Source organism: Oculina patagonica, chromosome 8 (assembly GCF_052425735.1).
Source record: "Oculina patagonica isolate OP01 chromosome 8, crgOcupat, whole genome shotgun sequence".
NCBI classification, from domain to species: domain Eukaryota; kingdom Metazoa; phylum Cnidaria; class Anthozoa; order Scleractinia; family Oculinidae; genus Oculina; species Oculina patagonica.
The window spans coordinates 2,564,704-2,575,266 of record NC_135765.1 but is presented as its reverse complement, the minus strand read 5'-3'; the positions used below and the strand labels follow the sequence as shown (position 1 = coordinate 2,575,266).

Genomic DNA, 10,563 nt, shown 5'->3' with positions numbered 1-10,563 from the left:
TGTTCGAACAACAATGCCCAGGATAAACCTTCTACTCATACTTCATGCAAAATAGTCGGTATCTCGAAGAGATCTTCGATCAAATTCTGTACTAGGTTTTTACTGTAATCACTTTTAAAAATTTCACGCGTAAGCAACAACTGATCAGATAAACAGAACTACGCGGATCTCTGTGAAACTAACTCGTCAGTATGGACTCTCCGACGTGTCGCCATACATGACGTACCTACCCTATCAGTAGGGAATACCGCTGCAAACTGTGTAGTTTTTCGCGTGGCTCTGTCGCGCCTTTCGCGTTTCTCCCATACGCGCGCTAGAAACTACGGCGCCTGCTACGCAGGCTAAACACAAAGTTGAACACCACTTCACCGACGAAATCCAACGGTGCTTTTAGACCCGGCGTTTATTTGAATCTGGTGTTTCTCGGGGCTTGGCGCTACATCTAAAAAATACTCTCCTCTTACTTGTTAATTCTTTTGTCGTTCGTTCGTTCAGTTTTGCCCGTTTTGAAAGCATGGATGAAACTAAAAAGCCGCTAAACTGCGGTACAGGTATGAAGCTTAAGTTTTCACTCAACGGGTAGAAAAAAGCCAGAAATAAATAAGTAATCCTGTACACAGCTTAGTTCTCTTAACAATGTGTGAGAAAACAAGAAACAAAGCTCAAACAAACACAGCAACAAATGTTATGGTTGCGCAAAACCATTAATGGGATTATAAACTTTTGAAATCTAGCTGCTACGGCAACGGAAACCAAATATTTGAAATCACAAATAAATTGGATGCAAATCAGTCTTCTGCATTAAAAAATAAACAACCTTGATATCTATGGAACAATTAAAATCATCAATTTAACATCGACAAAACACAGCTGTAGGGCGGAATCAATTGAATCGAAACTGCTGGAGACGGTTTTGCGTGATTGGTTTAATTAAGCCTTTAAAATCAAGCAAGCACAAAAAGTTTGTTGTTGGCAACTTCGAAAAGGAAAACAATTTTTTTTTACGTTTCGTATCTTTATTTGACAAAAAGATAGATGCAAGCAGATTAATTCAGAGATTTTACAACTATAAATTATTGGATTTAGGGTTTTGTTAAGTTTGCGTGTCCTGCCCCCCCCCCCCCCAGAAACCATTGTTTTTATTTCAAATCCACAAAGACAAATCTTTCATAAAAAATTAACAAGCATCGTCCCCGCTATATCTTTTCGAGGTTTCTAAATTCGCAATGATGTTATGCATTGCTGGTTAAAGGGTTGCAAAATATACGCGTTAATTGATATTCCTAACTTAGAGTTTTCTCGACGTGCGATGTACGACCTTAATCAGCCATGAAGAGGAATTTGCGTTGCATGGCCGTTATCAGTGTCAGCTGCATAACTGTTCTGATCACAGTAAATCTACTCGTATTTTGCTCGTTGCCGTCTGTTCCAGATCACATCAGTGGAAGTGAAGGTATGTTTTAACTGATTTATTATTTTTTTTTTCAATCACTATATGCTAAATGCACTGAAGGTTATAAAGAACTCTGCTCGTATAGACTGATAATAACCGCAATGTTTTCTTTTTGGGCCTATTTTTTTTGGCATTTTCATAGAACAAATAAATCACCGAATGAAAGGAAAACCAGGTGTTTTGTGAGACAAGAACTTGACTTTTAAAGAGACTTTCGAGAGACTACAAGTAGCATGCAAATCTGAAGTATGATCGGGAGCTATTTACCTCAAACTGTTAAACTGCTGGGAAGATTGATGCTGATCTAATCAGGGATGCTAAATTCTCAGAAGAAAACGCCGTTTCTTTGCTTTTAGGCCATTTACTTGCTCTCAGATATAGTTCATTCGGCAAACAATTAATATATTTTGTCCGCAGTAAAACCGCAAAAATTGCCCCGTTATTTAATGGAATGAAAATTTAGATATCAGAGACATCTTGACGCTCTGTGAAACAACAACTCCCGAAAGTAGACACCCTCGTTAATCAATCAACCAAAGCTTTATTTTAATTCGGATTTTAGAGAAGCAAAAATCTTAGTGTAATAATCTAAGTAACAGGGTAATACTACAGTAAAATAGAAATTTATAGCCAGTATAGCCTAAAACATTAAGGAGACCTACATATTACCGTATTCTCTTTTTAAAATTTGCCGGCGGCAGTTCTTATATCATCAGACAGAGGATTCGATATACTTGTAAACAAAAAGTTAAAGTACGTAGACTATGAGCTAGTGGTTAAACGGTAAGCTTCAATACCCTCTTAAGGCCCGGCCAAACGGACGCAACATTTCAACGCAACATATCGCAACATTGTTGAGTCATGTACTCATGTTGTTAGATGTTGTGAAGGTGCTGGCCAAACGCACGCAACATTTGAACGCAGCATAGCGCAACATTGTTGTGCACAACATGTTGCAAGCGTTTGGCCACCCTGTTGCAATATGTTGCAGCTTGTTGGATGGCGTAAACCGAACTAGGGCGCATGCTCCATGAACATGGCCAAACGAGTACAACATCATGCAACATCCAAAAATGTTGCGAGAAAAATTTTAACCATTTTCAAACTTGGTCCAACGTGATGCAACAGGGTGGCCAATAGTCCAGTCCCTGAAATCTCTCTTCCGCGCGCCTTTTATAGGGGCTGAACCCAAGCGCGCGAAGAGAGAGTCCAGGATAACTTGCATGCGCATGCGCCAGTTTTTTCCCCAAAATTGGGGGAAAAACCATATTTGGCAGCCCTTTTGAAAACGCGCGCGCACAGATGACGAGTTCAGCTACACGACCGTGTACTAAAGCAGGATCACCGGAATAACTTTAAAAAGCCTAGCTTTGCAGGCAGTGTCTGCTAAAAGCTAACGGCCAAAACAAAAATCGCTATCCGTCAACTATTCCTAGTATTTTGTAGCTGTTTATTGAATTGGTTTTGTATGCAATTGAGCACAGTTTTTTTCTTGCATTTATTCGCGCGCTCGGTTACGTAGTTAAATTCGTCATTTGAGCGAGCCAGTTTTAACCTAGCGCGCGCATCCCAAGCAAGTGACGCCACACTCCTCGCTTCTGATTGGTTCGTGCTGAGCATGCGCATGCAAGTTATCCTGGACTCTCTCTTCGCGCGCCTGGGTTCAACCCCTTTAAAGGGCGGGTGGAAGAGAGAGTTCACGGACTGGACTAGGTGGCCAAACGATTGCAACATGCTGTACGTAACAATGTTGGGATATGTTGCGTTGAAATGTTGCGTGCGTTTGGTCGGGCCTTTAGGCCAGGATTTAGCATGCTGTTATAAAGCAGGCGACTAACGGGCAGGCAAGCTCACAGGAAATAAATAACAGTATTATATATTTCCTGTGAGCTTCCCTGCCCGTTAAGTCTCAGAAGTCTTAAAGACTTAGGCCTAGTCCAAACGTCGTGCTACTGCAGCAGTGACACGACGATAGCACGGCATTGGTGTTAAACGGCGAATCTACAAAATGAAGTCGCGCAAATTCAAACTATAATATTATCAGAAACAACAAAAAACTGCAAAAGAACTTAAAACACATTAACATAGTTTTTTAATTTAACTCGGCACGACAAGAGCACGCCTTTTGAAATCAAGTCGCGCTCCTGCCGTGCGGCACGGCAAGGGTGAATGCCTGCCGTGCTAAGTAGACGTGCCGAACTAATTCAGCCTGCCAAACTGAATGGTTTCTTCAATTTAGTTCGGCACGGCAGTAGCATGACGTTTGGAACAGGCCTTAAGAGCTGGAGCAGAGGTCGAGGGTTTCAAACCTTCAGTTATCAGGGTCGTATTTCCACTATACAGGTGTATCAATGGGCTCATGTAGGTTGCTATGGTATCCTGTTGATGGACAAGACTCCTATCCGTGGGGGAGTGGTACTCTTAGTCGCTTCTTACTACAGGACACCGTAGGTAAGTTGTGATGGTACGAGATTCTTGGTATTTTATCTCTCTTAGCCCAATACATGACAGCGTCTGTAGCTTATAATTCTGAGCTCAAGTTTTAATTAGTCATTCAATCCAGATGGTTGGCTTCCACTCAGTACGCTGTATGTTTTGAGGGACAATATCCGTACTGTACAGTCAGTGTAAAAAAAATAAGGAAATTAGATAAATGATAATATACAGTTCCACTGTAATTAAACTCCCCATACGAAAACGGAGAAATATGTTACCTCAGCTTACTGCGCCTAAAAAACATGTTCTTTGGAATGGACCTACCCGTATAGCTAATATAGAAGTGTTATCAGGCTGCCAGCCCCTGGGTACTGAAAGGAGCCTCTCTCCCCTTGGCCTGTCCCGATTGCGCTCGTAAAATGATTATTCATTTCTGACATTTCTTTTCAGTGGAGCCCTTGTCAACTCCCGTTCTGCAGGATGACAACCCTTATGAAGATGAGGTGGGATTTGATTTTAAAATACAAAGCTGTTCCTCCGTACTGTATTAGTTAATAGCCAATCGTAGCCGTTAATTACTTTAGAAGTGAAGAAACAAATGAACGCAGCTCGGAGATCCAGGAACAGAGTGGAATCAAAACTTAGTCGCCGGAGCTTTTCAGTGAGAAAAAGCCCTGCGTCAGATTTTTAGAAACCATTCAATTTTTTTTTAAATTATCAGTTTCATATTGCCTCTCTTTACCCAGGTGTATAAATGGGTACCGGCGAACTAATACCGGTGTAACCCTACGATGGACTAGCATCTCATCAAGGGGAGGGGGTAGAAATACTCCTAGTAGCTTCATGCTACGAAAACCGGAATAAGTTCCAGCAAGATGGGCCACTAGGCTTGACACAGACTTTACCTTTTAATTCTCATTTTGAAGGGAGACGAGATGACAAATTACAAAGGAGAGGATGGCAAAAGGGACTTTGAACAAAAGCAACGCCTGAGACATTACTGTGGAAAAAGAAAGCGTCAAGAACCAAGTAATGAGACTTTGGGGCACCTTTACGTGTTTGAGAAATACAAACTGATATTTTGCCTCGTACCAAAGGTGGCAAGCCGACAGTGGATGCCCCTCTTGGGAAGATATCGCACCTATCAGGGTTATTCTCCGTATGGACCTACTGTGAAACAATTTCCACCGGAGAAAGGACAGAAAATGCTGGAAACTTTCTACAAGTTTATGTTTGTGCGAGAACCTTTTGAAAGGCTTTTGTCGGCGTACAAAGATAAATACGTGCATCCGAGATCGGTTGATAAAGATCCATTTATCACAGTGTTTGGGAGAAAGATCATTCAAAACTTTAGACCCAACGCTTCACAAGAGGCAATACAGAGCGGTTACGGGGTAAAGTGGCCAGAGTTCGTAGAGTATATACTAAACGAGGGTGATAAAGATGATTGGCACTGGGCAAATTATCTTGACGTTTGCGGGTTTTGCGATATCAAGTATGACTATGTTGGACATTATGAAACGATGGTAGATGACGCTGGGTATGTTCTTGAGCGGGCCAACTTAACTGAACTGAAATTTCCAGCATTTCGTCCATCAAAAACTCAAGATGAACTTGTACAGTATTATTCACAGATTCCAAAGTCTTGGATTCAACGTCTAGGGGACGTATATCAGAGCAGTTTTGAAATATTTGGTTACCCTTTCCCCGGACCCTTAGAAAACTTGCTAGGTTCGTCTTAAGTTGTGTTGAATAAAAATAGAAAATACAAGATTTAGAGAGGAAGCCACATTAGCTGTAGCTGATTTTCATGCGGGTCCTCTATCCAGGTCGAATTGGAATTTGGAAATGTTGGTTGGAATAAAACCTGAGTCCATACATCTGTGAAACGTCTTACATGAATTATCTAGCATAGTAAGTGCAACTCGTGCTTCGAAAAGCTCCAACAAGGGCCTTGTGTGGGCAACTCTAGTTCACGAGTGATCGAAGTAAGACAAACTCAAATACATATTTTCAACCGTGGCATGTGTTCTGTTCAGAGCAAAAACAGCACCTTTTTTCATATAAATCGTTTTTCTTTTCAAACTTTCAAAATTACATAACAACCTTACTTACTTAACTTTAAGATACTTTAGCTTACATATTTTGTAATTGCTTGTAACGACATAGAAATACAAGAGGACAGTATTGTCTCCTTCTGCCGCTTATCAAATTAATGAACATTGTTAATATCTTTTTGTTTAAGAGTCCGCGCCCAGCCACTGAGTTATGTTTATGCAGCATGTGCTACAGTAAACACCCGCATATAAGAACAAATGGATTAAGAACACCAGGCTGAAATTTGGCCAATAAAGCCCCATTTTTATAAGAACAAGATCAGCCTGAAAAATTCAGCATGTTCTTATAAATTGGAAAAGGTGTCATAATTACGTAAAAAACAAGTAATTTTATTCATCATTACCTATAATGAAGGACAGCCAGTCATCTCATCTATTGGGCTCAATGACACAGTATTGATTGTGATCATTAAATCTGAGAATATTTATTAATTTATGCTAATTTTACATCTAGGGGCATTTTTGGGTAGTATTACTAACATAGACATTTAAGAACATTTTAAGAACACTTTGAGGCTGATTTGTCACTAAGCACCCATTAAATAAGAACCCGATCAGCCTGACCTCCGAAATCATGTGTTCTTATATGCGGGTGTTTACTGTATTTCTTATTTCGCGGAACATCTCCAATTCAGTTTTGGTGGAGTTTTTAAGTTATTATAACTCCGCCCTCTTAGAGGAAGGTAAAGAACTACGAAGCCACCACTTTAATAATTTGTTCTAAAACAAACGCCCCAGTCAACATACCTTTTAAGCCTGTTTCCTCATTTCTCTTTGCTTTGTAAAAATGCCAAGCGATTGCAAGAAATTCTCAGGAAACATTTCCTCTTTGCCATAATCATCCCCAAGTTTTGTTTCAAAGTTGGAATCTTTCTTTTATGACATAACAACAGCAGAAAAACTCGCGCGCAAAAATCGGCCAATAAGATTCGTTCAAAGTTTTCCGTGACGTAAGCGCGCGCAAACTCGCGCGCAGATGAATTTTATAACTGCTAACCACCTTTCCCTGCGGCTTTTTCTGCCGACTTCCTACCGACCCCCTGCCTCTTTCCTAGGCGTCCAACCTCCCTGTTCCCAGTTCCCACCTTTTCACCGACGAAATTTGAGGCAGCCGTTATCCAGTGCCGTAGATGCAAGGTTGGGTTTAAATCAGGGATTCAGGGCGAGAGAAATCTTTTCTCGCCCGTGAAACGTCATGGAAAATATTTTCTCGCCCTGGTTTGATCTGAAGGATGAGGCAAATTTCGGAGTCGTGTATAATTTTTATTTGCGTGCTGGCTTCTAAAAACTGACATATTTATTCTGAGATTCTGAAGTTGCGTTTCTGAAGATGTCAAACCAGATGGGTGCATTCTGATTTGAACCCACTCTGCACAACCATGAAAACAAACAAACAAAAAACGAGAGGAACACAACAGAAAGCGTAATTTCCTTGTTTTCACGAAGAAAGGTGAAAAGGAAAAACTCGTGAGATTCTGCGGCAATCTTGAGGACGTTTCCAATTTCTTAAATATATGTGCCTGGAAGAACAGTATCACACTGATTCTGCTCAATTCTCCTTACTTCTATGGTTGATTATGTATTGATGTTATAAAGAGAAATTAACTGCTAATCAGCCTTGAGGCAAGATATTGAAGACCAGGTTGCTGCATTGGAACCTAGAGTCAACAAATCTAGCCACCATGCTCACGAAAAAAGAAAAGAAAAGGACATCACAATCCACAAATCACAATACTTTATTTATATGTTCCTACTACTTTGCAACATAAATTTCTTCTAGTTGACTACTGTTAAGGAAAGATGATTTCTCGCTAGCTACAGTATTCACAACAATAATGAACCTATAGTACATATGTTTGAGCTATTCTTGCCTGGCCCTTCTGAGGCAAGAACAGTGACAGATCTAGGAGAGGGGCCCGGGGGACCCCCAAACTTTTTTTTTAAGCTAAATAGTGGCCCGTACGGCCGTGAAATATTATTTTCGAGTGCGGGCCCCCCTTATTCCAGGGTCTGGATGATCGCCCCCCCCCCCCCACTTATCTGAAGGTCTGGATCCGCCACTGAAGAATGCTAGCTTTCCTGTTTAAGACACATGGCCATACAGCCACACGTAATCCTTTAAGTTAATAGTTTTCTGTATGCTTTGCAAGCTTTTAATTTTCCTTCTGCTCAAATGCTTAATTATGACACAAGAAATCAACCAGTATCCATTATCTCTTTCTTTACGCACGTGAAATTACGCAACAGTGAAAATCCACCTCCCATTATTTCATTTAAAACCCCGCCAAGATTTATTACAATTCAGCGACACATTTTTGTAACTTTTACCACAAATTTCTAACAAAATAGTATTCTCCATTAATAATTCAAGTGCCTGCTTTTCTCGCAACATTTGTCAAATTCTCACTTATTCAATGCACAAAAGTCTTGACGAATTTTTCTGATTGAACAAAGCACATTTATGGAAGCTGCAATGAATTTTAATCGCGTATATAAAGAAGTCTCAAAGGACACGCCGATCATTTGAGTGTTGTTCACCATTGTGTGCTGTAAAGCTGAGTTCTTCATCTTCTTCCATGTGCTCCCGCTTCTGGTAAGCCAACGTTTTCTCTTTCTATTTTCTTTTTAAGAGTCGTTCATTCGTCGAGTTGTTATAGCTTTTGTAGCTTTTCGTTTCGTTTAGCTTTCTGTTCAATTTTGGCGCTTTAACGTTTAAACTGGTAACCATTCTGCTGTGAAATTTTCGGCGTGCTTATCGGTGACGCTATAAAGAAATCGTCGTTCAATCAGCTAGTTTAGTTGTTGAAATACTCATTGAATCACAGATAGAATTTTTTTCGTGAGCAATCCATTGGTTAGAGTGTTTCTTACGAACGACTGTTGGTTAAAATGTTTACACTACAATTACACATGATACTTGTTCGTTCGTAGTTCAGTTGGTTTGGAGTGCTGCCGTGCACATTTCTCACCCGAGAAAGGTCGGTGTTGGAAAGAGAATTTGTTAACCTAACGGAAGTCATTCCCATAACTTGAACATTTTTTTCCCGCAGGCTGAATGAGACTTTCTAACAGCGAGCAAGGTACTGCAATTGACTGAAGTAGGCGTGACTTCACGAGTCACGACGCATTCCTTTGTCCGAGTTCACCCTGGTAAATGCCGTCCGTACAACATCTTCAACTTGTTTTGTCGAATTTCAGGTAAAAGAAAATTGTTTACCATTGATTTGTCTAGAATATAGAATTTTAAAAAAAGGTACTTTGAATGTCGGTTTCTTTGAAATTCTGTCATATGCAAGGTTTCCACCTTACTATTTTGGGAGTCAAAGCAAAACTGTCGAACATTGTTGTTTTGTTATTTTAAGAATTACATTCCTATATTTCCATGGCGTATTTATCAGTAGAAAAGAACCATACACAGAAATTAGCCGTAAATTTAATGCTGTTTCCTCCTTTTTCCTCCAGGTTGAACGCTGACAGGTATATGTTAAGAGACAGTGCAGCAATTTTTTATCATGTTGTGGTCTGTAGCTCTTGGAGTCTGGCGCAAGTTGGCTATTGGTCACAATTGGAAATATCTCATTTCAGATAAGTGTTTCGTTTCTTCTGCCTTTGTTGTTGTCGGTCATGTTTTGTCGTTTAAATGTAATTTCTACTTACCATATCACTTTATTATCAACTATCTTAAGCCCCGATCAAACGGTCATGATAGTTGATGATAGTTGATGAGAGTTCCAACTATCACGCGCGTTTGAACACGAACTATCATGCACTATCATCAACTATCACCAACTATCACGCAGTTTGGACGTGCTCAAATTTAACATGATAGTTGACGATAGTTTTTACCGTTTGATCGCGGGGATGATAGTGCATAATAGTTTATCGGTCAGTGGTTCAGTCAAAGACGGGCTCAATCCAAGATTCATGGCTGCCGCAAAGGAAATTCTATCGTTCGGTGAAGAAGAAAACCGAAATTTAGATTAATATTTGGACTAAAGTTAAGCTGAAAACGAGAAAGTGAGTGGGAAGAAGAAGAGTAAAAACAGCACCGAGAAAGCATTGAAAATATCACTGCCAGAAGCAAAAGATGGCGTGAAAGCATCGGAAACAAGGAAAAAACATGAAAACATTTCTGCACCGAGTGATAGTGGAGTTGAGAACGAGAAAATCAAAAAATGAAATGCGCGAGCGCGCATTGCGTGATTTTGACAAACTATCGTCAACTATCATGGAGCGTTTGATCGCAAACATGATAGTCAATATGATAGTGAATGATAGTTGGAAGCAGCGAACTATCATCAACTATCATGACCGTTTGATCGAGGTTTTACAATGAAAATCATCAACTGCAGGGTATTGCTTTGATGTATCGCGAAATTCTCTCCACTAATTTTGCAAGGAGAGCAAGGAGAAGTTTTGTTCTGAGCCTGGAATAGAAACGGTTTAGGTTCGGTTACTCCATACTTTCGCTGGGTTTCCTTTAGAAAAAAATTCAATCTCAGTTTAGACGCACACGAGAGCACACAAGAGCAAAAAAAAAAACTAAAACAAATCAAT

The 10,563-nt window shown here is 40.1% G+C and overlaps 1 protein-coding gene across 3 annotated transcripts; it reads left to right on the top strand.

Moving 5' to 3' along the window:
* The first annotated feature begins 275 nt into the window (after positions 1 to 275).
* LOC144662434 (carbohydrate sulfotransferase 11-like) lies at positions 276 to 5,640 on the top strand. Of its 3 annotated transcripts, XM_078523236.1 has the most exons (5): positions 276 to 551; positions 1,293 to 1,453; positions 3,797 to 3,904; positions 4,340 to 4,392; positions 4,816 to 5,640. In XM_078523236.1, the coding sequence occupies exons 2-5, from the start codon at positions 1,330 to 1,332 to the stop codon at positions 5,629 to 5,631; spliced, it is 1,101 nt and encodes a 366-aa protein (XP_078379362.1). In that variant the 5' UTR covers positions 276 to 551; positions 1,293 to 1,329; the 3' UTR covers positions 5,632 to 5,640. The 3 variants fall into 3 exon arrangements, with proteins under 3 accessions (XP_078379362.1, XP_078379361.1, XP_078379364.1); XM_078523235.1 differs by lacking the exon at positions 276 to 551 and having other exon boundaries at positions 1,171 to 1,453; XM_078523238.1 differs by lacking the exon at positions 276 to 551 and having other exon boundaries at positions 1,411 to 1,453; positions 3,693 to 3,904.
* The last annotated feature ends 4,923 nt before the right edge of the window (positions 5,641 to 10,563 follow it).